Source organism: Gobius niger (genome assembly GCF_951799975.1).
Source record: "Gobius niger genome assembly, chromosome: 24".
In the NCBI taxonomy this organism is placed as follows: Eukaryota; Metazoa; Chordata; class Actinopteri; order Gobiiformes; family Gobiidae; genus Gobius; species Gobius niger.
The window spans coordinates 11,159,828-11,187,635 of record NC_136875.1 but is presented as its reverse complement, the minus strand read 5'-3'; the positions used below and the strand labels follow the sequence as shown (position 1 = coordinate 11,187,635).

The 27,808-nt window shown below is 41.8% G+C and overlaps 1 protein-coding gene across 1 annotated transcript; it reads left to right on the top strand.

Annotated features, from left to right (window-relative positions):
* The first annotated feature begins 12,299 nt into the window (after nt 1–12,299).
* Nucleotides 12,300–26,359, top strand: ahcy (adenosylhomocysteinase). Its single transcript, XM_079582328.1, has 11 exons — nt 12,300–12,459; nt 15,456–15,646; nt 17,874–17,949; nt 18,313–18,465; nt 19,578–19,690; nt 21,704–21,911; nt 22,745–22,832; nt 23,971–24,088; nt 24,384–24,506; nt 24,595–24,666; nt 25,897–26,359. Exons 1-11 carry the CDS (start codon nt 12,432–12,434, stop codon nt 26,026–26,028), a joined length of 1,302 nt encoding a protein of 433 aa, XP_079438454.1. The 5' UTR covers nt 12,300–12,431; the 3' UTR covers nt 26,029–26,359.
* Nucleotides 26,360–27,808: the final 1,449 nt, after the last annotated feature.

Here is a 27,808-nt window from a genome sequence, read left to right as displayed (position 1 = left end):
TTATTTTCATATATTCCATTCCACAACCAGACGTTTTGTTTAAGCCCTGTTGAACTTCCTCCTGTCACTCTGCATTGTGCTTTTAAAGGAACAGGCCACCGTTTTTCCATACTGAGATACAGTGCCTGTCAAAAGTACTAATACACCTTGCACCTTTGCATATTTTGTCATGTTCACAACCCTAAACATAAAGATTTTAGTTTGAATTTTGCACTGAAAGTTCACACACAAGTAACAGACAACTGTGAAGTGAAAGCAAAATGATACATGATTCTGTTATTTTTCCAAAAAGTGAAAAGTGGGGCGTGCATAAGTATTCATACAGCATTTTTCTGAGTGCATTAAATTGCCTTTATAACATTCCTAATGACTCCAGAATGTTCACACCTTGGCCTAACGGTTAAATAGAGGTCACCTGTGTGTAATCTACTCTCAGTATAATTACAGCTGTTCTGTGAGGGCCTCAGAGCAAAGGTCAGAGTGTATTGGTCACTAAACAACATCATGAAGGCCAAGGAGCACCAAAGAGGTCAGGGATAAAGCTGTGGAGAAGTTTAAAGAAGTGTTAAGTTATACAAAGATTTCCCAAGATTTAAACATCTCCCGGAGCACTGTTCAATCCATTGTTTGGAAATGGAAAGAGTAAAGCACCACTGCACACTTACCAAGACGTGGTCGTCCACCTAAAATATCAGACCGAACAAGGAGAGCACTGGAAAGAAACCAGTGCCCCAAGACAACTCTGGAGGAGCTGAAGTCCTGCCGCTGAGCTGGGGGAATCTGTACATGGGACAACTATAAGTCGTATCTACACAAATCTTCATGGACGAGTGGAAGAAGAAAGACATTATTGAAAGGAGGCCATAAGAAATCCTGTTTGAAGTTTGTAGAAGTCATATGGAGGACACAGCTCCATGTGGAAGAAGGAGCTTTGGTCAGATGAGACAAAAATGTAACTTTTTGGCCCAAATGCAAAACGTTATGTATGGAGCAAACCTGACACTGCTCATGGTCCTGAGTGCACCATCCCCAGTGTCAAATATGGTGGGGGGAGCATCATGCTGTGGGGCTGCTTTTCCTCAGCGGGGACTGGGGACATTGTAAGAATAGTTGGGAACATGGATGGAGCCAAATACAGGGACATTTTGGAGGAAAACCTGCTGGAGTCACAAGAGAACTGAGGCTGGGGCGGAGATTCACCTTCAGCAGGACAATGACCCTAAACACAAAGATAAATCTACAATGGAATGGTTCGATAAAGACATATTAATGTGTTAGAATGGCCCAGTCAAAGTCCTGACCTAAATCCTATTGAAAATCTGTGGAAAGACCTGAAAACTGCTGTTCACAAACGCTCTCCTTCTAATGTGACAGAGCTTGAGTTGTTTTGTAAAGAGGAATGGGCTAAAATGTCAGTCTCTACATGTGCAAACCTTGTAGAGTCAAACCCCAAAAGACTTGTGCTGTTATTGCAGCAAAAGGGGGTTCCACAAAGTATTCATTCATGCTGTATGAATACTTATGCAAGCCCCACTTTTCACTTTTCTATTTTTTGAAAAAAAAAAAACAGAATCATGTATCATTTTGCTTTCACTTCACAGTTGTCTGTTACTTCTGTGTTAAATTTCAGTTAAAAAAAATCATATGTTTATGGTTGTAAACATGACAAAATGTGCAAACTTTAATGTGTATTAGTACTTTCGAGAGGCACTGTATGTTCTTACCTGAGCTTAGACGAGTTGATGCGTACCTGTCTGGTCTTTGTGCATGCAAGTTACCACTTTATACTCACTACTGCCACCTCAGGTCATACGTGTAACTGCAGGTTCTATATTAAGATCGTGCATGACGGCACTGCGGACCCGAAGTAAAAACTTTTTGAGTGACAGTGCAGGATTTTAGAGGCAGTTGTGGTGAACAGGTTGGGGCTCATTCTACACATTAGGACATGGTTGAAGCATGTAGGGGGAGGAAAATACTTAATTTTAACATTTTAATCTCCGTATAGTCCCTTTAAGGTCACGGAAAACAAATTGCAGATAGTCATTTCTTTTCTAAGCTCAAACAATGTCCTCTCCAAACTATTTCTTGTATAAAACATGCTACCCCTGAAGTTTAGTCGAAGGACAATCCTTTAAAGTAACACAAATACATTACACATTTTACCGCACCACCCACAGGTTCGAGATACAAGCCACTACTTCCTGTTCAAAACGTTTTCTTTAGGTGGTAAATCTGTCAGCGAAGAATGGCTCCTTTTCCTTTCACACTTAACTTGATGCAAAGACGGCAAAGCAATCTCAATCTTTAATGGCATTTTGCGGCTAAGAACTCAAAAATGTGCAGTCTTGACACTCGATATCCCGACTATAGCTTTAAAAAGTAAATCAATTGCATTATGCCATCTTACGAGTGTCACATTGATCGTTGCACTTTACATTCACAGGATCTCAAACTTTATTCTTACTTCCTGATCAGACTTTTTAAAACTTTTGATTTCTTGCTGCTGCTGCTTGCACTGATATTGTACAAACCCATGCACGTGTCGATATGTAGATTTTTTCCAGACAAGCAAACAGCAACAAAACATCCTGCGAAAATCACGGAAATAAACAAAAACAGACCGATCCGCACGACTGCAGCACATTTGTTTATTGACTTCAGTCTCGTGCGCTTCCATGGCGGTCTCCACGCGGGTTTACGACGCTTAAACAAGTGCAGCTTTTGCGATTTGAGGCGATATGTTACGAGATTTTGTGAAACTTCTTCGTGTGAGAGCATTTGTCACGTTTAGGGCTGCACGTTTTCAAGCTTTTCATTCACCGTTATCTCGGTTAACCATTAGTGTGCCCTCGGTTACGCACTTTTTAACGGTTAACCGGTTAACCATGGACAGTCTCGTGGGGAAGATGCAGACAGGAAAAACAAGTGCAATCAAACAAACAAAAAAGAGAGATAAGAGTAAAGATGTACTGAATCTTGTAAACTTAAATGAGTGGAAAGTTTCTCTTGTCTTGTCTTAGAGTGTTGTTAAAGCATGTGCTGTTTTCTTACCTTTGTGTTGAATATGGTTCTGTCAGTCTCGACGTCTTGAAAGAATATCCACTGATGAACTCTAACCTGCAGTTGTTGATCCTTCTCTCTCTGTCTGTCTCTCTCTGAGCTTCCTCTTGCCTCTCACATGCTGTTCACAGCCCCTCCCACTCCTGCCCCCCCCCCCCTCTCTCTCTCTCTCTCTCTCTCTCTCTCTCTTTCATTCTTTCTGAATAACAAGGACATTCTCTATCTCCTCTCCACAGACAAAATAGAATAGATGTTTTATGTATGTTTAGTGTGACATGACTCATAGTAATAGAGCTCAACAGTCCCACCCACTCCTGGTCACATGTCGTAAAAGTCAACTATTAAGAGTTTGGCTAATCAGCTCTGTGCTAACTCACGGACATGAAACATACAAGGTCAAATTTATTTCAAAAAAATAATCGTATTTTCAAGTATTGTTTGTTTCTTTCTTGTAAAATACCCGCGCAAGTCAAACTCTTAATGCAGAAAAGCTGAGCCGACTTTACTGTTAAGGCCTATTCATACTCCACAAGACGCGAGAACTTTGAACATTCTTTTTGCCTCAAGAACAAGGTTCTCGCGTCTTGTGGAGAACGAATAGGCCTTTAGACTGGGCGTCATTTCCGGACTATAAGCCACTACTTTTTCACAGGCTTCAAACCTTATACAGCGATGCGGCTAATGAATATTGTGTCATGTGATCAATAACAATGCACCTTCAATACAAGTGGGTCCAAATACACTCTGATATTTCTATTGAAAGAAGTCCAACTTGAGAAAGATACAATAACAGCTGCCTGGTTTTACAACCACCACACTTTGATATGTGTGACATGTGTCACCCCATGCGGAGACAGGGTGGTCTCCTCAGATCAAAATAGAGGCAAGGCAAGGCAACCTCACCCCACAGGTCTATGCCATTTGGCCTGAGACACAGTTTCCCATGGCGACATAGTAAGTTCGTTCCTGGAGGTAGGATCTGAACCACTCGAGAGCCTTTCCAGAGATTCCCACCCAGGTTTTTAACCTCTCTAGTAAGATCATATGGTCCACTGTGTCAAACGCAGCGCTAACGTCCAGCCGAACTAAAACTGTGACCTTTCCTGCATCTGTATTTAGCCTGATGTCATTTGTCACATAGGCTGTCTCAGTACTGTGACAGGGTCTAAAGTCTGACTGGAACACGTCAAAAACATTATTTACAAGAAGAAATTCCATAAGCTGTAGACCACTTTCTCCAGGACTTTACCTATAAATGGCAGATTTGATGTAGGCCGATAATTATTCATTTCTGTCGCATCAAGACCACTCTTCTTCGGGCCTTTGGAAGAGCTCCAGTCTGGAGTGGGGCGTTAACTAAACGCGTGAGTTGTTGTGATAAACTACTCAGCACAGACTTTAAGAATCTAGTTGGTAGTTCATCCAGGCAGCAGGTACTCGAGCTCAGACCAGAGATAACATCTTCCACTATTGCATTAGTGACCGGTGTAAAAAATGTTAGGTCTTACTGGTTGCAGTGTTACCATTTGCTTTGAACAACTGTTAGCGTTTTTAATGGCCTGGACCTTGTCACAGAAAAAAAAGTTTGCAAATTTTGCGACCTTACACTCAGGTCGCAAAATTTGCAAAGCTGGAGGGTTTGTGAGCCAAGCCATTACAGTCGTAAACCCAGGGGCCTGAAGGACTTCATTTCGGCCCGGGAATGTAATGATTAATGGTTAAGATAAGATAAGATAAGATAAGATAAACCTTATCTTAGAAGGGATTAAGACCGGCCCTTGGCTTCGTAAGCCAACGATTCAAGATTCAAACACCACACTAACAATTTATCTTTTCAAACGGGCACAATTATTATGGAAGATCAGGCAAAGATTTGAGATGATGTAATGTTTTTTAGTGAGAGGGTTCCGGTAACTGTTTTGGCCTGTTCCCCGAATCCATCCCATCAGTCCAAAGGTGTTCCTGTCCCAAAACTACACATTTACAAATCAAGCACAGCCAAGTACACAAGGACAGTCTGTCAGAGCTGAACCGCCAACCTTTGGATTATTGGTTGTGTCTTATATGTGATGTGTGGTAATGTAACACATATTTAATTACATATAACTGTAGTATAAATGTAATCAATAATATTTGAATGTATCAAATGTGACCAAAGACTGAAATGCCCCCGGTTATACTTAGATGAGCTCAGCCACGGTGCCCACCCCTGCCTCCGGGGGACAGTGATGCACATCTGCCCACAGACAAAGGGCTCTATGTGGAGAGACCATTCATGACAATTAACTTAGCGGCCATTGAAGTCTGGACCCTGACTCAAGAAGCAGCATCTTGTTTTATGAGGGGACCGCGGGATGACCACAGGCTATGACCCACATGAACTTTGACCTTTGGCCGCTATTTGCAGTATCAGCAAATGCAGACACGGCTCAGCTCAGGTTATCGGGAAGTCACAAAGGTGAACAAAATGGCTATCTATAAAGAGCAAACTAAACCAGTAAAATCAAAGCACACAAAAGTAAATAACTGTATTTACCAAATTAGGCCAAACCAATGCAAACAAAGTCATGACTAGAACGAGTGTCACTTAAAGCAGAACTAAGTAACTCATCTAGAAGTGCCACTGCAGGTGTCGTTTTTTCACTCATTAATTGTCTGTGAGAGTAAATACTATGCTGATAGAAAAGACAAAGGGAGAGAGGGATATTGTACATCCAATTACACAATGGAGATCATTTTTTCACTCAAACCTGGCTGTAAATACTGTTTAAGTAGCACTAGACCTCAGTTAGCTTTGCCTGTTAGCCTGTTAGCTTCTTCTTCGTGATTTGTGTGTATTGGTGGCTCCAGCTCGGAGGACGGGAGCCAGGAGGCCTGGGGCCTTATAGAGGGGGTATTAAGCTTTTTTCAATCACATAGTGTTACGGCGTTTGGCAAGGGCCCGCTCACGCCTTCACTCCGCCCTATATGTTCTAATGTCGTGTACCTTGTTATGTTGATGCTGATGTTGGAGTCCTCGCCCCTGATTGGCGGATTGGTTTCCCTCCCCGGATGATCGATTGGTACAGCGACTCTACGCCTCTCCAATCAACTGGTCCCACCTATCAACTCGGAGGACCAATAAAAGACTCTCCTATCTGGGGTTCGAGGCGGCTGGAACTCAACAGTGCAGTGCGCCTTAGTTGATTGTGTCTCTTGTGTGTGTTCCGACTGATGTAATTTGTGAGACACTAGTTTAGTAAAATTGTTGTAGCTATTGTTTTTCGTTTGTACCTATTTTTGTGCTCCAGTTAGAGCCTTCTTTCGTTGTTATTATTTACCTTATACATATCAAAATAAATTGTAAGCTTTCCTAAAACCCACCAAAATCTGGGTCTTGTGTTACTTCCCTTCACCCTAGAGAAGCAGGTCGTAACACATAGCACCAGTCTATATCACACTACAATGATGACCAAACCTTCTGTTGGTCTGTAAATGCGGTAAATTAGAATAACTGCCTTGTATCGCTCTCTCAAAATGGCTGTAGTGAATGTCTTGAAATAGGCCTCTTTAAGAACCTCTGAGCCTTTCAGACACGCCCCCTCCACACGCTGTCTGTGGCATCAGTGGGGAGGGGGTTCTGCTGAGGGGCAGTGGTTGGTTACTCGGCTGGTGACGAAAGCTCGGAGGCGTCTCCAGGAGGTGGGGGCGTTCCTAGGAGGACTCAGGCAAACCTATCCCTAAAATGGCCGCCATCAGAGTTTTTACAGATTACTCAAAAATACGTGAATGTGCCAAGGCAACACTTCAGGCATGTTTTTAATGAGGGAATGACATAATGACATGATGTAAAGCTTGAAAAAGTCGATTTTGCATAATACCCCCCCTTTAACACTAACGGACAAATAAAAAAATAAAAAACTTAAAACAATGCTTGAACTGCCTCTTTTCCATAAAGCAGATCAGAAGTGTCCACAGTTCCATCAGACTGAGTGAAAATAGCCTTAAATAAGAGTTTGACTCTGTTAACACCCGCTCCTCTGGGGAGTCTTAAGCCTCTGTGCTGGTCCAGTAGAATTAGATTGAAGAGTAACAGAAGAAGAAGCTGAGATCTATAGTGAGCTGCAGGCAGAGGTGGGTGACACACAGTTACATTTACTCGAGTACAAGTACTTTTGTACAAGTAACATTTAAGAAACTGTACATAAACTGAAAAAAGTTTCAAGTCGACCTTTTGTAGTTGTGTTTCGTGCCCCTTTTCTTCAGATATATATATATTTTAAATCATTTTTATGGTGTTTATTACATGTTTTGTTTTTCATAATTTCTGTCACGCCTGAAACGTAAACCATACTTTTACGCTCAAACAGTTACTCAGTTACTCACAGTGCTCAAGTAACATTTTCTCTCCCCTCAGGCAGGAGGCTACGGCCACTTGAACAGTTTCATCCCCTCCGCCATCAGACTCATGAACGATAAAGAGACCTACTAACTCAGTACAGACTGTAATCTGCTCTACTGCACTATGTGGTGTGTCCACACTTAGATCCACTGCTGTCACTTATATCACTTTAGGCAAGGCAAGTTTATTTGTAGAGCACAATTCAAACACAAGGCAATTCTAAGTGCTTCACAGTTGCATACAATGACAAGAAAACAGATAAAATCACAATATGTAAATCCAATCGCATTGTTGTCATTGTTGTCGTCTTACCATATAGTTCCTAGTTTGTGAACCTGTTTACAAACAATGGCAATAAAAAAAATATTCTGATTCTGAAAACCTGTCCCGTAATCTGCGTTTTGTAAGTCTGATGTAAAAGCAACCACCGTGTTATCACATGCTTTGTTGCTTTTCAGTCCTTTTGAGTCTTTGAAAGTAGTTGCTTTACTGATGTGCCAACAGTGATTGCATGAGCCCCGCCCACCGGGTTGGCTTTGAAGCGATAGGCAAATAGTTTCTTACCAGCAAGTCCTTAAGAGTTGGAGCTGTTCCCCAAATCACACTGCACCAGCCTCTTCTGGCTCCTCCTGCAGGTGGTGGGTCCACAGAGGGTCGGCCTCATGATTCTCAGGCCTGTTGGTCTCTCATAAGGGGCGTCGGAACCGCTCTTTGTCTGACCCGTCACCTGTAGGACCAGTTTGCCATGGGAGACCCTACTGGGGGGAACAAAGCCACCGACAACAGAGCTCCAGGATCATTCAGGCGCTCAAACCCCTCCACCACGTGAAGGTGGCGGTTCCAGGAGGGGTATGTTTGCCCCATTTCATCTATTTTTTCTTATTTTTCCCAATTTTTTTCTTGTTTTCACAATTGTTTCTCCTTCTTACTAATTTTCCCCAAATTGATTCTCTATTTTTGCCCCTTTTCCCCCCAAAAAAACACAATTTTTCCTTATTTTTAGCCACATTTCCCCCATATTATTCCCCATGTTTCACACATGTCCTGTCATTGGAGATGAACCTGATATTGTAAATGTGCAGATCTTCCACATTATTGTTCTCTTTTCTGGTTCTAGACGACACATATTTTAGCATAGATATCGGATGAACAGTACCCAGCCCTATACGTGACCTAATGGGACGTTTTGTTTAGACATTTTGAAAGATTTGACTGTATTGTGCACATTTTTACAGAATTCAAACAGGCATTTTTTCCTCTGATTTGTGTAATAACATCATCTTCAAAATCATCCAGAGCTTCTATGCTGGAGGACTGGATTTGGCCCTACCTCTGCTCTATAGACTCGGGCAAACTGGGTGAAGTGTCTTGCCCGAAGACACAACAATCTCCACCGATTTGAGGTTGCGGTGACCGTAGACTCTGTCACCGTCACAGCTTCACGTCTCTCTCTCTCTCAAGGACATGGGCGCCTGAGGTCTTCACATTGATAACGTGTTTTCCCGATTCCAGAGACAAAACAAACGCACACCGGCAAGGTCTCACTGCGTCTGAAACATATGCAGAGCAAATCCAAGCTTTTTTCACTTCAAGGCATTTTCTGCACTTGCTGTGTAATTGAGTTATTGTACAGTATTGTCAAATTATATTTCAAGTTATACTTTAGTTAGCCCATACTGATTTCAAAGCTTCATTGTTGCGTAAATGGCACAAGGGAAAGTAGATCGCACGTGGATGAACAATGAATAAATAATGGGTTTTGTTTCCCTATAGCACCTCCCAGTGGACACTTAAAGGGATATTTCAGGATTTTTGACATAGGGCCTCATTTCCTAGTTATCCAGTGTTGCTGATTTCTGGAGATGTATTTTTTTTTTGTAATTCAAGGAGTTCTTATGTTTGAAGAGCTTAGTGGCGCTAGGCTAGAGCAAGGCTAGCGCATTTCTATGGTATCAGCTAGCCTGCTTTAAAAACAGCCTGACCCGCTCCACAGAGCACCTGAGGCAAATATCTTATAACACCAGACTAACCATATAAATGTCTGTGTCCATAGAATAATTTTGACCATTTTGCATTTAAAATAACTTATATTTGAGCAGCATCAGCTTTGTGGTTGTATAACCTACGCAGCGGCGGAGTGATCTGCTAGAAAATAGTGCCTCAAAATGCGATCATTCGTGTGATGCAAGGTCAGTTATATTCCAAAAATTATTCTATCGATTTATATGGTTAGTCTGGCGTTATAAGTGATTTGCCTCAGGTGCTCTGTGGAGCGGGTCAGACTGTTTTTAATGCAGGCTAGCTGATACCATAGAAATGCACTAGCCTTGCACGAAACTTCAAATATAAGAACTGCAAGAATTACAAAAAAATAAAATATCTCCAGAAATCTGCAACACTCTGGATAACTATAGGAAATGAGGCCCTATGTCAAAAATCCTGAAATATCCCTTTAAAGTAGTGCGAGTATGAGTCCTGGATGCCGTCTTTTGCACTATGATGGCTATCCTTTCCAATAAATCTGGCAAAAGAGCTGCAACTAGTCTGTATGTTATATTTACGGGCAATGTATCAATGGTTTTGCTGACACAGGAGCCTAAAGTGTGTTCTTCTTATTGGGTGAAAATGTAGTCACTGAAACTGAACTTGAGTTGCTTTAAAGCAGTGGTTCTCAACCTTTTGGATCCGCGACCCCCATTATAACAGGTAAAGTGGTTCGTGACCCCCAGCCCGGGTCACACCATGAGAAATAGGATTCATTAGCCTACATAATTCTTAAAAAAAAACAAATAGCTGAAATAAAATTCAGGAAACTACAAACTAATAATAGCACTCTGATACAATAAAACATTAGATTTTTTGCTGATGAAAATATGTATATTTTATCTAAATGATCTGGCGACCCCCCAAATTTGTCTCGCGACCCCCATGGCGGACCCGACCCCCAGGTTGAGAACCACTGCTTTAAAATAATGAGAGCAAAATGAGGAGAGAAATATTGTATGTAGACTTTTGCACATAATTTTGTAACCGTAAGAGACGGAGACTTGCTGCTTTTTTGCTTTAGAATCTGTTGCTTTTTGCATTTCAAACAAACTCCCTCTGATCAGCCCTTTGCCCGCCATACAGCGCCCCCTGCTGTCAGGGTTCTACACTGACATGTTTAGAAGCATCATACACAGGATTATAGACCAGACATTTTTAAAAATTTGGTCAAAAATATCAGCGGTGCATATTGGCATCGGCTATAGAAAAACCCACATCAGTCAACCTATACTGTATATATATTATTTATATATATTATATATTTATATATATATTTCTATGATTGAAACCTTTACTATAAAAATAAATGTTTAACTGGAGGCTATTGAAGAAAAACATCAAATTAAATCACTTAAAATCCATCCATCCATTTTCTCCCACTTTATCCGGGGCCGGGTCGCGGAGGCAGCAGTCTTAGATGCCCAGACTTCCCGAAGCGACACCAGGCCAGGCATAATATCATCTTCAAAATCATTCAGGCCCTCGGGCCTGACGTTGCCTACCCCTGCCCTATGAGTTCAAAACCACAAAGTGCAACCAACCATCGCAACAATATTTAACAAGAATGAAATGCTTTTATAACTTTACGTCAAAATGTGTTTTTTTTATGCAGAGATGATGCGAAAACACTCTTCTTCTATTTAACCTTGTGTGTTTATGTCCATGAGTTATGAGTTATTTTATGTATAAAAATGACATATACTGTAAAAATGAAGACTATGATTGTTGGTACACCTGTTCTAAACCACCAATAATTAATTATTACTCTTGCAGGAGCATCAGATACAGCATCATGTGCAGTGTTTGTATGAACTGTGGCATAAGGCGTTTCAAAACAGGTCAACATTAAAAGTTCTTTCTTAATAATGTTGTTCAATATGGAGCTAAAATACAATGATTGGTATAGTTACTTTCATTCGTCCATCCATCCATCCATTCTGGGGGGACCCCGAGGCGACACCAGGCCAGCTCGGAGACATAGTCCCACCAGCGTGTCCTGGGCCTTCGACGAGGCCTTGTCCCACTAGGACATGCCTGGAACACCTCCCGCAGCGACCAGGAGGCATCCGGAACAGATGCCCGAGCCACCTCAGCTGCTGCTTTCGACGTGAAGGAGCAGCGACTCTACTCCGAGCTCCTCCCGGGTAACTGAGCTCCTCACCCGATCTCGAAGTGAAGGAAGGAAACTCATTTCGGCCGCTTGTATTCGTGATCTTGTCCTTTCGGTCGTCACCCAAATCTCACGAAGATAGGTGAGGGTGGGAACGTGTTTTAGCGTTTTTTTGAATTGCTTTGTCCATGTCTTAAATAAAGGACTTTTACTTTTTTGATAACTACAGAGTGCCTCCTAACCTTTTTTGAGTGCTTTCCACACTCACAGCCAGTCATTTTTCTGTTTTCCCACTGTGAATAGGTTATTTACAGAAACACTTACACTTAGATACACTTTCTTTAATTACTTCATCTTTCATTTCACTTTCAAAATTGGATGTACTTCTTGTTCTTGAGTGTGTATTTAGTAGCATGCAAAGGTTTGGGCAACCAACTTTACTACAATACTAGGCCTCGCTTTAGGTCACTTTTTCCCCCCTCCACAATTTGTACATTTCACCTGAAGCATAACATGTTGTGCAAGTCCCCAAACAACGCTACCTTTCTCCAACTTCTTTCCTAATTCATCCAGACTGTACTTGTTCCAACCATTCCCTTCGCCCGCTCGGCCAATCACATCTCTCACTGGCGGGGCGGGAGCCACTGCGGTCCAATCAGAGCCCGCGCCGCGCCACGTAAGACCCGCCCCCCGCGTGAACTGGTTTGAACGGGGCTGCCGTGGTGAAAACTGCCGTGCCGCGTTTGTTGCCCTCCCTCTTTGCATCTGCCCCTCGGCCAGGCTGCTGCTGCTGCACTCTCCCTGCCTACTGAAAACCTCCAGAAACCAACCATGTCCGAGAAACTCCCCTACAAAGTTGGTTAGTAATGTTTTTCCTAGCGTTTGTGCGCGTTTCCTGCAAGCTAGCTGTGGCTAAGAGGCGGAAATAGCGCTTAAATTAAGCTAACGAACGTTGTCAGCTAAAGATACGCGTTGAAATATCCCAAAACCAATGCAATATCAGCATAAACGCAATCTTTATCTATTATTTAGACTTTTCCCTCAACTCATGTACCTGCAGATGTGTTGTAATGATCGTTATATGCAATTCATGCCATTATTTTGCAGCCACGTTCGTCTTTTCCTCACTTGCAACAAAACTAGCAACGCATATTTAGCTTAAACGCTCGCAAATGTGAACTTTCAGATTCCCACTCTTCTGCAAAACTTTGCTCACTGTCAATGAATCGACATGTAACAGCCACACTTGCTGCGAGCATGTGCTGGAGCGATCCAACATCCGCCCCCCAAATGTTTCTGGGTGTTGTAGTTTATTTACCGAGCTAGCGCCGGCTCGCCGTACGCGTTTCGCACTGGTCAAAGACTTCATTTCCCATGAGCGCCCGCGCCTGCCCGCACGATTTAGCTTGAGTGACAGGAGCAGATAAAGCCGTGCATGTAATTCACGCCGTAGTTGTAAAATGCACGTGGTGGTGGATGAAACTATCTGCAGAAACGCATCAAACGCTTGAATAAATAGTTTGTTATTGTTTTTTTTATTTTTTATAATGAGCTGAAGTTCCAGTGCTGAATTGTTTTACTTGATTTATACTTGATGCAGGATTAGGGTGACCAGATGTCCCAGTTTGTTCAGGACACTCCCAGTTTTGAAGCCTTTGTCCCATATCCACTTGCATTTCTCTAAAGCCATTAATTTGTCCCAGTTTTATACAAGCTCTGTCCCAGTTGTCCCCGTTTCTCACTAGTGCAATGCCAGAAGCAGCTTTTTTTTCTTCCTTTTTTTTCCTTGGTGACTTTTGGCCATGTGTGCATCAAACATTAAATGCCTATTGCGAATGAAAATATATATTTAAAAAAACAGCTCAAAAGTCTATAGTCCATTTAATTGACATGGAAAGTCTCTTTATCTCCTGTTTCCCGGTTTTTAATGTGGAAAATCTGGTCACCTTTTGCATAATGAATAAAGCACAGGTGTTAACTTGGAAATGGTGTATTTTGCACTATCCCTTCATTGAGTAACCACAAATTGTAGAGTAACTTGCAGCAAATTTATTCATAAACTGGTACCATGCAAAACCAACACAAAACATTGGATATTGTGTCTATACAAAAGTGGGAAATCATGTTTAAAACCATCCTGGGCAGGGAGAACTTTATTCACCATAAGAACACGGTGGCATTTAAGATGATTGATCCTTTAGGCTTAGCTATATGGACTGTATGTTAAACAAGCATGAGCTTGTTCCAAACTGTTAACTCTTTTCAACATTCATCTTGCTTTGTTTGCGTTGTAAGCCTTTTTATACAGACTTTAAAGGGACTAAACGAGTTTAAAAATGTTAAAACTAAGTACTTTCCTCCCCCTACATGTTCCAGTCATGTCCTAATGTGTAGAATGAGCTCAGACCCGTTCACCACAACTGCCTCTAAAATCCTGCACTGTCACTCAGAAAGGTGTTGATTCAGGTCTGAAGCCGTCAAGCACGAGCTTAATATAGAGACTGTAGTTACGCGTAAGAGTAAGCAGTAGTGAGTATTAGACGACCAATTTGCATCTAGTCTCTTAAAGGGACTCGATGCAAGTTCGTCATTTTAGTCCCTTTAAGGTCTACATCTCTTTGTCATGTTGTCTATAATCTTAGGGTGTTTCTTGTAACGCAACATGGGTTTTATGGGAATAGCTTAAAAAAACTCCTGTTCTTCATCACTTTCACATATGAACAACATTGATTTTGCAATATTAAATGTGTCCTTGAGTAGATATAAATTGTAATTGACGGTTGCACAAAGAATTACAACATGCAATTATGAGAAACAGTGCACCCCTAAAGGCTAATGCTTCGCCCGACCAAAAGCTAATGTACATGATGTGGTTGATAAGGGACAGTCTGGTTTTGGCAGAGCCAGATTTAATTTACTGTAATGGTTTAACAACTCTATTTGACTTGAATTTTAAGTCTTAATGATATTTTCTCGAGACGAAATGCTATTTTTATACTTTCAGGGCCAACAGGTTTGAACTAGACCTGGCAGGAGATTTTAGTTGGGTTCACACAAGGCTACTTTATACTTTAACCTCTGGACTTTGGAATTTGACCCCGGCATTTTGCCAATACTGCAACCATTGCAATACGCCGGACAACCTGATACAATCCGTGAGTGACCGCAGGAGATACAGGGAGCCACCTAAAGATACTGAGCAAGGATCTTTGTCGGGACTGGAGTTGACAAACAATCCAGACATGAGGAGAATATGCAAACTCGATGATCCCACCTCTCCAGAAAGAGTCCCGTGTGGAGTGTGCAAAAAATGAAGACTAGAGATTCTGTGACGCTTGTCTGCCTGGTTGTATGTGGTTTAATATTCAGAAGTCTCTAAGGTTAATAAACTGCTCGTAGTAGATATGTCCAGTCAAAGTCCACACTGTCCATTGTTTTTCACCTTTGCCACACTTTTTAACTTGGAGTCATAGGTTGAGCATCAATTGAATACAAGTATTTGACGGTTGACCTGATTTACGTAAGAATGCTGTGAACTACAATCGTTTGTGCTATATTAAAATGCGTATATGTCCTTGATCTGAATCCTATCAATGTGTATATAGCGCATTTTGGGACCATTGAATAATTTCTCAAACAGAGTTGACTCATTAAAAGCTATTTTCTTCCCCCCCAATCTTGGTAATTTCCCCAGAATTGTCTTAATGTCGTCTTTTTCTTTAATTCGATATGTCTTTCAGAATGTGCCTGAATACTAAAGTAAAATGCATTGGTCCAAGTACGAAGCCCTGTGGCACTCCCCTGACTCTTATCATTTTATGCCGCCAACCTGTTTGCTCTCCGCTTTGTTCTCAGCTGACATCAGCCTGGCCGAATGGGGGCGTAAGGCCATTGACATCGCCGAGAACGAGATGCCCGGCCTGATGAAGATGAGGGAGCTGTACGGCCAGTCCAAGCCCCTGAAAGGAGCTCGCATCGCAGGCTGCCTCCACATGACCCTGCAGACCGCCGTGCTCATCGAGACCCTCACCGCGCTGGGGGCCGAGGTACGATCCATTTCATGTAGTTCAATTAGAGTTTTCGCCTGGCTCTGAGAATCAAGTTGTGTGAAATATTGAACAAATCTGAACTAAACTTGAACTAATTAGAGAAGAGCAATAAAAATGGTGGTTCTTCTGGAATACCATTTGGCCTGGATCAGGATTGTCTTAACTAGACAGAAGTGGGTCTAAAATGCACAGAATTGAAGATTTACAAGTATAGTATATGTTTAACTTTGGTTGTGTTCACATGTGTCCAACTAAAACAAACTGTATACTGCAGGAGTGAGCCGGGTGAACATAGAACCCTGCTTTGTTAATCCCCAGGTCTTGTGCTGTTTTTATCTATTCCTCTGGTCCGTCTCTACAAGAACAGACCAGCCTCAGTCCAGTTCCGCCCAAAACAAACTTTCAAAAATACACCATGTTTACTCCATTTGCTGTACCTGCCTGTGGGGACCGAGGAGCCCCTGAGACCAGACTTAAATATCCCTAAAATGGCAACCACAAAGCTGCTCTTGAGTACTTGGTTTTACACTTTGGGCTAAATGAAGACTCAAGACCACTGAGAGGGGGAGAGTAAGAGAAATTATTAGTCGAAGCAGGATAATTACACAAGAGCAGATGACTACATTCGGGAAAATAAGTAAGTAAAATGTTTTTGTGGAGTAAAGGTCCTGTACAGTGCGACTATTTGTCTGCTCAGGTCTCTTCTCGTCAGCTCATCTGCTCAGAGCAACGTCTACATTGAAGCGACCCAAACTCCAGACCAACCCGACGGCTACACAGTGCACATGATGATATGGCTCTCTGTGAAATGTTTTTAACTCGCGTCTCGCTGTGAGTTGTCAACAAAATGCCCCAGCCCCTGTTCACACGCTGTATGGTGGTGTGTGAATTGTATTCTCTAATAAGTCCCATCGCCTTATTTTTCTGTCTGTTATAAAGATGTGTGTATGCTTTTATTTAGTTGATGAAACGGTGACTCTTGTAACTAAATTGGCCTGAGGGAGCCTAACTTGGTGAGTCCCACAGCTCAAAAACAGTGCGGTGACAGAGACGCCAACGCATCTCTGACCTCCACAGGCCGCCATCTACGACTGATGGTGCTGTTCTCTCCAAACACACACGTCCCGCCATCTGCATAAAACCTGCTCGACCACTCCTGATGTCATGGGGCATAAAAAAACGTTAAATCATTTAATGAATTGTGCCAAAATTAAGACATTAACCGCTTAACTCCCACCTGAACCGAGCACATTTTCTCCAGTTTGGCTTTACCCCAGTCCAAAAGCTTCTGGAAAAAAGGTGTGAAAATGGCAACAAAACTGAGACGAAAACAATGATGGAAATGTGACAAAAAAGTGAGAAAACGTTGACAAAAAAGTGACGAAAAATGTCACAAGAAATTGACGAAAAAATGACGAAAAAAAGACAAAAATGTGACCAAAAAAAATTACTAAAATGTGATTAAAAAATGACAAAAAAAAGTTACAAAAATGAGTTGAATACCCAACAAAAAAATGATCTGACGTGAGGAAAAAGATCCTCTCTGTTCAGGCGGGAGTTAAGAGGTTAAAGGAAATTTAAAAAGTGTAAAATCATATTCGAACTGGCATTAAATCTACATTTCTTGGAAAATAACAATATGCTTAAGTTAATATAAAATACAAAACTGATCCCCCTCCTGTGGGTCTTGGAAAAATTCAAGTCTGATACCCGTCCATATGAGGAGAAAGGTTGGGGACAAATGCTTTACAAGGTGACCAAAGTAAAATCAAACCGTAACATTAGAATAAAGTAATGATTATGAGAGTTACTGGTTTACAAAAAAGGACACATTGCCAGCGACACCATTTTTCATCACACATTTGCTGATTTGGATGGAGAGCTTTTCTACTAGTTGGAACATGCAGGACTTGGACTGTTTTTGTTTGTTCTACAGTTTGTAATGTCAAACCGCTCCTTGAGGCGTTGCAGCCCGTCATGTGATGGTGCTGTGTCATAAGGAGCACAGAGAAAAGGTGGAGGTCTGCACTGGGACTCTTGTTTGGAGTAGAGATCTCGGAGTGAAATCATCACCAACAAAATATCTGCACTGATGTATTTTTGACCAAAATAAGGTCCAAGGGTTTGAATAAAGGTGGATGTTGGACCTATTAAGGTTTAAAATGGCAAAAAAAATTGTTAAAATGTTCCGTAGTTATCAACATATCCCTGGTCTCTCCCACAGGTGCAGTGGTCAAGCTGTAACATCTTCTCCACTCAGGACCACGCTGCCTCCGCCATCGCCAAGTCCGGTGTCCCAGGTATTATCCCTCATCTCACTGGATTAATGCACTAAATTCAGTGTTCCAGTCTTACTACTATAGTAAATTAGAAATCAGAAATGTCATGATGAGTTTGTGAGATATTGTTGTAGAGGGAGTGTAAAGTGAAATGGTTGGTATTAGTTTAAGATTGAACAGTGGTTGCTCCTTGAGGCGTTGCAGCCCGTCCTGTGGCGATGCTGTGTCATGAGGAGCACAGAGAAACCGGTGAAGGTCTGCACTGGGACTCTGGTTTGGAGTAGAGATCTCGGAGTGAAATCATCACGGACAAAATATCCCCACAAGAGAAACCTGATGTAGAGATTTGAGCGTGGAGGTGCTCATGTGCTGCGTGTTGTGCAGTGTACGCGTGGAAAGGGGAGACTGACGAGGAGTACGTGTGGTGCATCGAGCAGACGCTGTACTTCAAAGACGGACAGCCCCTCAACATGATCCTGGACGACGGAGGTGACCTCACCAACCTGGTGCACCAGAAGTACCCCAAGCTACTCTCAGGTACAAATCCTGCTACTATTACTACTAGAAGTACCACAGCTATTGCCAGCCTAGCTATCATAGGCATATTGGAAAATAACTCTTGGGCAGTGGGATATGGCCTAAAGTTTACTTCATGATAAAGACAAATGTAAACCTATTTCATTCTTTTTAAAATGGCTTGAAAAATGCTATTCTAAAAAGAGAAAAACAGCGCGGCAACAGAATTTTTCAGTTTCAAAACATCCCACCATTTCTCCTCCGCCGTGTCTCACTGATATCGGTGCCATGGCAACCAAGAGCACACACATGCCGGGTTAAAATTAAGGCCTTTTTAAAAGTGATTTAAAAAGCATTCATTTGGATTCAAACTGGCATCAAATCAAAATTTCTTAGAAATAAAAATTTGTCGGAGACTAAGCCATAAGCCTCAAATATTTTTACTGCATACATTACATATGTAAAACACAAAACAATGGTCGACACAAATTCCTCTAGAGTTTTCACAGAATTTCTGCACATTCTTTTGCCCAAAACTTGCCTGTTTTTTCTAATTTTGTTCCTCTGTTTGACTGAATATGCCAAGATTGTTTGCATTTGTGGCATCAAAGATTAGTGTTTAGACATTAACACGGTATTACATTTGACTTGTTTCCATCTGAAGAAACCTTGAAATTTCACAGCAGTATGTTTGTGTCGTCTACTTCAATGCATTAACGACACACCACCACTAGATGGAGACCTAGTTTTAAAAACTTCTGCCGTAATTGATGCAATCAGATGGTGTGGGGAAGATCCAGACGACCAGATGCTCTGAAATGGGACTAAAGTGATGTCTTTTTACCTTATTTCTTATTGGAAAGGCCCCAGATCCTCACAATAAAAGCCTGATACAAATCTCCAGGTGGAGCTTTTAGAGCAGAAACCCGAGCAAAGTGCTCCTCGAGGCGTTGCAGCCCATCCTGTGGTGATGCTGTGTCATGAGGAGCACAGAGAGACGGTGGAGGTCTGCACTGGGACTCTTTAATCGTAGAGCTCTCGGAGTGAAATCGCCACCAACAAATGAATCTGAATGTGTCTCATCGTGCCACTGGTGTGAACTCCTTTTATTAAAGTAGTTTGAAATGTTTCAGGAATCCGTGGTGTTTCGGAGGAGACCACGACAGGAGTCCATAACCTGTACAAGATGATGAAGAAAGGAGAGCTGAAGATGCCGGCCATCAACGTCAACGACTCAGTCACAAAGGTACGGTTTAGTTTGGCTTAAAATGGGCCAGGAAAATTCACTTGAGGTCAGGTCGTCAGTGTGTTTGTATAATCGATTTCATCTGATAATATGTCTGCACTAGGGATGTGTGGTTCAGGCAGTTTATAATCCGCCCGGGCCCTCCTGCAACTTACAGCCCGCCCCGCAACCACTAAAAACACTGCATTATGAGCGTGATGGGTCTGAAAATTCTCAAGCTGAATCTGAACAAAAGCTCCTGCACATCGTCTCACTCGAGCCTGACGAAGGCCAGTTTAAAGTCTAAAAGAATGAGACGTGTGCGGGAGCTTTTGTTCATTAGTAAGTTAAGTTGCCCTGCCTTCTACGCACCTGTCGCCTCCCGTGTGTGCGGAGTGTTCCTTAGCCACTCAAGTACAAGTAAAAGGTAGTGACCCAAATAAATACTCAAGCAAATATAAAAAAGTACTTTGAAACAATGTCGATTACTGTGACTGTTTCTGCTCCTTGAGGCGTTGCAGCCCGTCCCGTGGCGATGCTGTGTCATAAGGAGCACAGAGAAACAGGTGAAGGTCTGCACTGGGACTCTTGTTTGCAGTAGAGATCTCGGAGTGAAATCATCACCGACATAATATCCCCACAAGAAAAACACTGAGATTTGACCCTGGAGGTGCTCATGTGCTGCGTGTTTGGAAGTGTATGCGTGGAATGATTTATTGACATGAATGATGAGAAACAAAACTTGTAATGTAAAAATACCCAAAAACTTTATTAAAAATATGTAATATTTAAAAATATATTTAAGCATAAGTTTAAAATTTACTCACTGAGACACAAGTAACAAGTTTTTATTAAGTAAGAGTAAAGGGCACTTCATAAAACTTTCTGAAAAAAACTTCTTGATAGTAGGGCTGAAACGACTAATCGATTATTGAAATAGTCAAGAACTAATCGATTAATCGTTTTCTGGTTTACACAGACTTAAGTGGAGCAAAAATGACATAAAAAGTTTAGTATTTTTGATGAAAACCTATGTGTGTTTATAGTTCGGGCCTGTAGTTTTTGTGCATTGTAAATTTCATGAATAGAGCCTCCAAACATTTCCCTTTAGTTTACTCCATCAACACGTCCTCAAGCAGCGCCGCTTAAGCTATATGTGATTAAAAAACATTTTCCTACACCATTCACACCATTCATAAAAATAATCGCTTGATTAATCAATTCACAAAATAGTTGCAGCCCTTCTTGGTAGCTATGCCATTGACTGAGGTACAACACCTCTGCATATCATAAAAGCAGTCAATGTTAGGCGCCATAAAAGCATTCTTTGGATCACAAGCTCAAAACGCTGCTTGTTTTATTAAAAACGTGTCAAAAAGCAGCGGTCGGAGCAAGTACGTTAGCCTGGTGAGACTGATTTTCCTCTGTACAAAATAAGAATACAAAGGGGATCATTCTGGTAGGTGAGTTTCGTGATTCATATTCCTGTGCAAATATTCATGCAGAATCGCTAATAATGCCGCATCAATCGCCGGTTGGTTTTTTCCGCTTCCTGGGGCATCTTGGACACAAATCTGACCAACACTGGCCTGCTGGCTCATCCTAAACACTATCATTACAGTACAGTCAGTAGAATTTAAACTAATTTGTCTGCAGTTTCTCTGCTTCAAATATTGTCAACAAGACTTGGAACCAACACAGAGCTGGAATTGAACAAAATCGAAAAGTCATGAGTGAAGTGAACGTTTGCACATTTTGAAATTACTCTGCGTGCTCGGCTGTGTTGGCACAAAATGAGTAAGTCTCTGACAGATGGAAGTGATTTTGCAAAATGATGTGGATCTGGCGATGTAGGCATTTCATCACCTTACACTGCGGTGTTTATTTGTGCAGCCATATGGCATGTATCTGACAAAACGAACACAACGCAGCTGCGGGGAAAAGGACAAAGAAAAAGCCTTGAGTTTTGCTGTTTTGTCTGAACTGACCTTTCACCTCAGTCGTAACGAACGGCGCGTGTCTCGTTTTCCGCAGAGTAAGTTCGATAACCTGTACGGCTGCCGGGAGTCCCTGATCGACGGAATTAAGAGGGCGACGGACGTGATGATCGCCGGGAAGGTGGCGGTGGTGGCCGGGTACGGAGACGTGGGCAAAGGCTGCGTGCAGGCCCTGAGGGGCTTCGGCGCCCGGGTCATCGTCACGGAGATCGACCCCATCAACGCCCTGCAGGCCGCCATGGAAGGTACGCGGCACGTCCTCAAACTGAAAGTTGAACTGGACTCACTCTGTGCAGTTATAAACCACATCACTGAAATGGCTTTAATCCCTTTACAAAAGATGCCACAGTTTTAGGTTTGTAGAAGAATTAAAACGGTCTATTCTACACACTACTTACATTTATATATTGGCAGGCATTTTTGGGATTATATCATTTTAGTTTGAAAGATGAATGCTCTTTCTGTGATTTAAGCTTTATTTAGTAATGAATATTTACTATGTGACATTTAATTATCGAATACTTGCAAAACATTTCTAATTTAATTTCATATTATAGACGTAATAGTCTGCCTCTGAAGGCTGCTGCAACATATAACCATTTTGTTCCTGGTCCTCAGCATCCGGGCTGACAAGTTCATCCTTTGCAATCTGATGCAAAAGCCTAAGGGACAAAGTTCTTTAAATATAAATATTTGAAAATTATTCACCTGCAGTAACTGAGATTAAAGCTGTGGGAATCAATACTTTCTAGGAGTGGAGTACATTTTTTTGTGTGTCACCATCAGTGTTGAAAGTTAATTTAGTTGCCTAAATCTAAAATCAATTTAGTCAACTTTACATTTGCAATATTTTATATGATCATTAAGGTCCTCTGCTTCATGATTGTTCTCTCACATGAACAAAGAGCTGTTCCTTTGGCAGTGAACTTAAAGCTTGTCTTAAAGGGAGTGCATAGCGATACAGTCGGGGAAGGTCTGTGAGAGCGTGAAGCGCTTAGCCGGTGCTCGCTCTGACTTTCATGATTTGACAACAGAGTAATTCATGTAGCGCAGTTTTAAGATATTTGTTCCTCTGTAGGTTATGAGGTGACCACAATGGATGAGGCCTGCAAAGAAGGAAACATTTTTGTCACCACGACCGGCTGCGAGGACATCATCATGGGACAGTACGTAACGTTGACTTTGATTTAAATGAGCACATGTGTAGACTCTGCATCTCAGGCTAATGAGAACGTTAAAGCTCAGCACACATGATTCCCCCCAATTTTGTTATAATTCTCAGTCGCACTGAGTCATGACTGGATTCGCTTTCGAATTGTGTAATATGGGCAGGAAATCAAACCTGTTGGTGTTCATTTTGGGACAGTAAAATCACAATCTTCTCCTGTGCGTCCAAAATTGAGCTTAAAAATCATGGAAAGCAGCGGCCAATGAGAAATGCAGACAGAAAAACACTGCATATCCTGCCTTTTCATTTCTATCACAACAGCGGCACAAATGACTAGTTTCATGGCCACAGCGAGCCCCTCACAGGCCACGCCAAACAGCTCAACATATCACCAGAAGTTAACAAGAACCACCTTTTCCAGCTACATTTCAACCAGAGTTTAGCTGCACTGACTGTTTGGAGTCGGACTTCTCTCCTCTGTTTCGGGGCTGATGTCGACCTCCTTTCCTGGTTAAATAAAGGTCAAATTAAAAAAAATAATTTTATCCACTAGAAATATATCCTGCTTCTTCGTGTCACCGGCCTTTTCCTTTTGACGGAAAGTTAAACAAGTTGAAGACTTGAACCCAGGGCTGCTCGATTATAGAAAAAATTATAATCCCGATTATTTTAGTAATAATTGAAATCACGATTATTCAAACGATTATTTGTTGCTATTTTTTTTTTTTATTATTATTGAAAAAAGAGACTATTCACAACATTTTCTTTGGACAATAAAAAATAAATAAATATGCTCACGTGTCTAAACTAGTTGTGATCCAAACTCATTCGTAACTTTCCTAATATATTTGTAGCATCCAAATTCTTTACAGGGACAAGTTTATCGGCACATTTCACAACTTGCAGGGTCACTTTTCAGGGTCACGTTCACAAAAGTGCAAGAAAATTGGCCTGAAAGTTTATAAAATTGATACAAATGTTTTATAATTTGATCCACACTGTTTTCCCCCACAAATGTTTGAGTTTACAATATACAAAAGGAGGACAAAATAAATTTCAATCCATTTCTAGAAGTAAAATCGGGTATAGCTCCTTTAAGTTGTCATGATCTCTAAATGGATCTCACTTCTCTCCAGTCACTTCGAGCAGATGAAGGACGACGCCATCGTGTGTAACATCGGGCACTTCGACTGTGAGATCGACGTGAGCTGGCTCAACAAGAACGCGGCCGAGAAGATCAACGTCAAGGCACAGGTGACGAGCGTCTTACATGAGCAAAATAACATCCGTAGAATGTAGAATGCTGCAGTCCAGGAAAGTTCTGGTAGCTCTTTGAGGGACGACTATTCCAGATGGAAGTTGTTGAAGGATGAACTGCTCTTTGTGAAACAACAGATTCAAACATGTGTTTTGTTGGCCCCGTAGCTTCACTTTGTTGGCTTGAAGCACTGCTCCTAAAATGATAGCAGTCATTTGTTCTTGTTTGTGATGCAAATGGCGATAAGGGCGTTGGAGCAGCTCCTAAAGCCCTCTTGTTTTTTCTTTCCAGGTGGACCGTTACCGCCTCAAAAATGGACGTCACGTTATTATTTTGGCCGAAGGCCGCCTGGTCAATCTGGGCTGTGCCATGGGCCACCCGTCCTTCGTCATGAGCAACTCCTTCACCAACCAGGTACTGTACATATCAACCACTAATACTACAAGGAGGTCTCTTATCTTTTGGTATTTTTAAACTTGATTCTTTCATTTTTTTTGTGAAGGTTCTGGCTCAGATTGAGTTGTGGACAGAAACTGAGAAATACCCCATCGGAGTCTACTTCCTGCCAAAGAGGGTAAGAGCACGTGTTGCATGTTGTTCTGAACAGAGTTGATTGATTTAACTAGTGGAATGTGTTATTTTAATGTCAATAAAGTACAATATTCTTTATCAGAAAATGAGTGAAAAGTTTAGACATGTAGAATTCAGTCAACATTGCCGAAAGTGCTGCACAAGTTTCAGATGTCCCATAGTCAAAACTAGTGATGGGCGAGTGAAGCCTTGTAGCACTTTGAGGCTTTTTTAGCAAAAGTGTTGTGCTTCGAAGTCTCTGAGCCGTTTCATTCTGTCTGAACACTGACCTCTTGTGAACAAACTTTATTATCGTGACTTCTCATAAACGCGACTGAAGCACCGACACTGTCATGTGGAAGTGAAGTTTCAAACAGACGTGTGGCAGTTTTATTATTTGCAGCCTGATATTGAGGTTTGATCAAATCAATCATAGGCCGATAAATAATAATTTTCTTCTGCTCAAAGGCAGGATATCAATGTTCGATCTTTTTACTTCATTCAGTCAGAGCTAATTTTGACACTATTTGCTGTAGATGCTCCTTACGTTTCCCTCGCCTGATCAGCTCCACACCTGCATTTGTATCTGTTAAAAAAAAAAGGCCTTTGTAAAGAATAAGAAAATATATACCATATGAAATGTATTCTGGCTCACAGCCACTTTCTCCACATGAGCGCAGTTAAATGGGGGAAATACAGCACATTTATTCATCACTAATGATTTACATCACTATATGGACGAGAAAACATCCGCTGTTTACGCCTCGCCGCCTTAGGCAGCTCAGTGAGACGCTCTGAGCCACAACACGCAACTCACAGAATGAAGCAGTTTTCGAGACGGTCACCTGACCAGATGTTACTGAAAGAGGAGTATCTGCTTCAGGAAGAGCGATACAAGCTCCGAAGAGCCAAGTTTTTTGGCCACCACAGTCCTGTACAATTCAGAATGGACTTATTCCATTGAAACCTTTTTGTCCCTCTTTAAGTCGGTATTGAACACAGGCTTGTCTGTCCTTCTGACCTCCATGTCTTTGTCTTAACATGTGCAACATTGCCTCATTTTATCCTTTTACTTTTGCCTTTTTTTTTTCTAGATATTTTTTTCCCCATATTTATGTCGGTAATCTCACTGCAAAAGTTCCCAATTCACCTGCAGTCTCTCGCCTTGCACTGGAGTAAAGTGTCTTGTTCCTGTTCTAATGTTTTTTTTTTACACAATGTTTCTGTCTTTCAGCTGGACGAGCAGGTAGCAGAGGCCCACCTGGACAAACTGGGCGTGAAACTGACCAAGCTGTCCGAAAAACAGGCCAAATACCTGGGTCTGCCCCAAGCGGGTCCCTTCAAACCGGACCACTACCGCTACTGAGGAGCCCCCGCCACGCCAAAATCTACCGAAACTACAATCTATGAGAGGAGAGAGGGAGAGAGGTGAGGCAGGGACAGGTACAGGGCTGAACAGACTATTGGGCGACACTAGGGTTGTTCTTCTTCACGGTTTTTCAGGGCCGCCATATCCAAAGTATTCATGTTACCTCTTTGATACCTTTTTGGTCTTAAGAGCGGAGGAACGGCTTTAATGCTAATTCTCGGTATCACATCAGATCGAAACAACCCCAGATGTCAAAAGTATGAAATAGGGCAGTCTTCTATTTTACAGATATGAGAAACCTGCAAGGAAAGTTGATGCTTCCACATGTGCTGGCTCTTTAGCGGCTCATCATCGTTTTTGGCGACTACACAAGATTGTAGCTGCACTTTTCTCACCTCAACATCATGTAAAATGTATCTGTGGCATACAAGTCCTGCCTGCAAAAGTGATAATTCATTCTACAAATTTGTTTGGCTCAAAGGCTCTCGTCTCTCATCCAATCCTCCTTTTTTTTTTTCTCTTCATTTTCTGTCATTCCCTGAACAAATCTCAAACCTTTTCGTGACGTTGGTGACTTGCTCTTTGTCTGCTTGCCGGGCAGCGGCCTAGTCAGTAACGCTGCCTTTAAAAGCACTTACTTGAAAATTGAAGGAGGGGTTAAAAAAACTATAAAAGCACCAAAGCTCGGCCTGAATCAAAAACAAAAGTCTTATCCTTCTCGCCTTGTTTTTTTTTTTATTCTTTTGTTTTACTGTAATTATTTAATTTGACTTGAAGGTCCAAAAAACATATCGGGGTGCCCCTGGTCCAGCCGTGAAGACATGCTGGGAAGTGTTGCCGGGGCCGAACAGTAGGGGGCGGTGTTGCGTTGGTGACAAACGGTTACAGTGGGTTTTTAGAAATCAAGTTGTGTGAAAAATAAAGTTGGACTGTTGATGAAATGTGGAATAAAAATGCCTGTTGAATCGAGTTGTTTGGTTTATATTAAAAACGCACAGTATAGAGTTAAACGAATGCGGGATCAACTTGTGGAGGTAGAAACAAAGGTTGAAATGTTTTGTTAATCTCAGTATAACCAGAACTATATTATAAATTATGGATCCACGATGTAAGAAATCCTGTAAACTGAAACCTCTAATATCAAAGCTAAAAATGAACATGGAAATGCCTTTAAAGTAAAAGGATTAGACTGCCTGCTTTTCCTGTTGCTCGAACCATTGTGCCTTTTAAAAGCATTTTTTTTTTTTTCTTCCGTCGTCGTACTTACTAAATACCACCGCTCGTAATGCCACATTATCAGTCTCTACATTCTGCATACTGCATGACAGCACGGGCCCAGACCTCACCCTCGGCCACAAAGCTGAAGGCCAATCCGCTGTAATCGGTTATATCCATGAACTATGAATTTCCAAACTTTTTGAAGCGTTTTATGCTTTTCTCAAGCGATAAAGCAGCAGCAGCAGTTACCGGCGGATCCTAAATCTGAACGGTCAGATCCCACACGGCGGGACATCGTTTGGCCTGTCTGCCTTTTCTTATAAACGTACAAACTGCAGAGCTGTGGAATATATTACTGGTTTGAATACTGTAGCTGTGTGTGGGGATTAGATCTACTTGTGTGAGGGCGGATCACTGGATGAATCGGTGTTCGAAGTTGTTTTAATTTTGCAAATAAACTGTAGAAATGTCCAACCTTGTGAACTAAAGGAAGGGACTTTATTTCTATAGCGCCTTTCATTTTATAGAAGCGCTTTACATTTGACCATTTTACACTGTA

Coding starts and splice junctions, on each gene's coding strand:
- ahcy (XM_079582328.1), top strand. CDS start 12,432: ATGTCCGAGAAACTCCCCTACAAAGTTG. Junction 17,950..18,312: donor CGCCAAGTCCGGTGTCCCAG/GTATTATCCCTC, acceptor CGTGTTGTGCAG/TGTACGCGTGGAAAGGGGAG. Junction 24,089..24,383: donor AGATCAACGTCAAGGCACAG/GTGACGAGCGTC, acceptor TTTTCTTTCCAG/GTGGACCGTTACCGCCTCAA.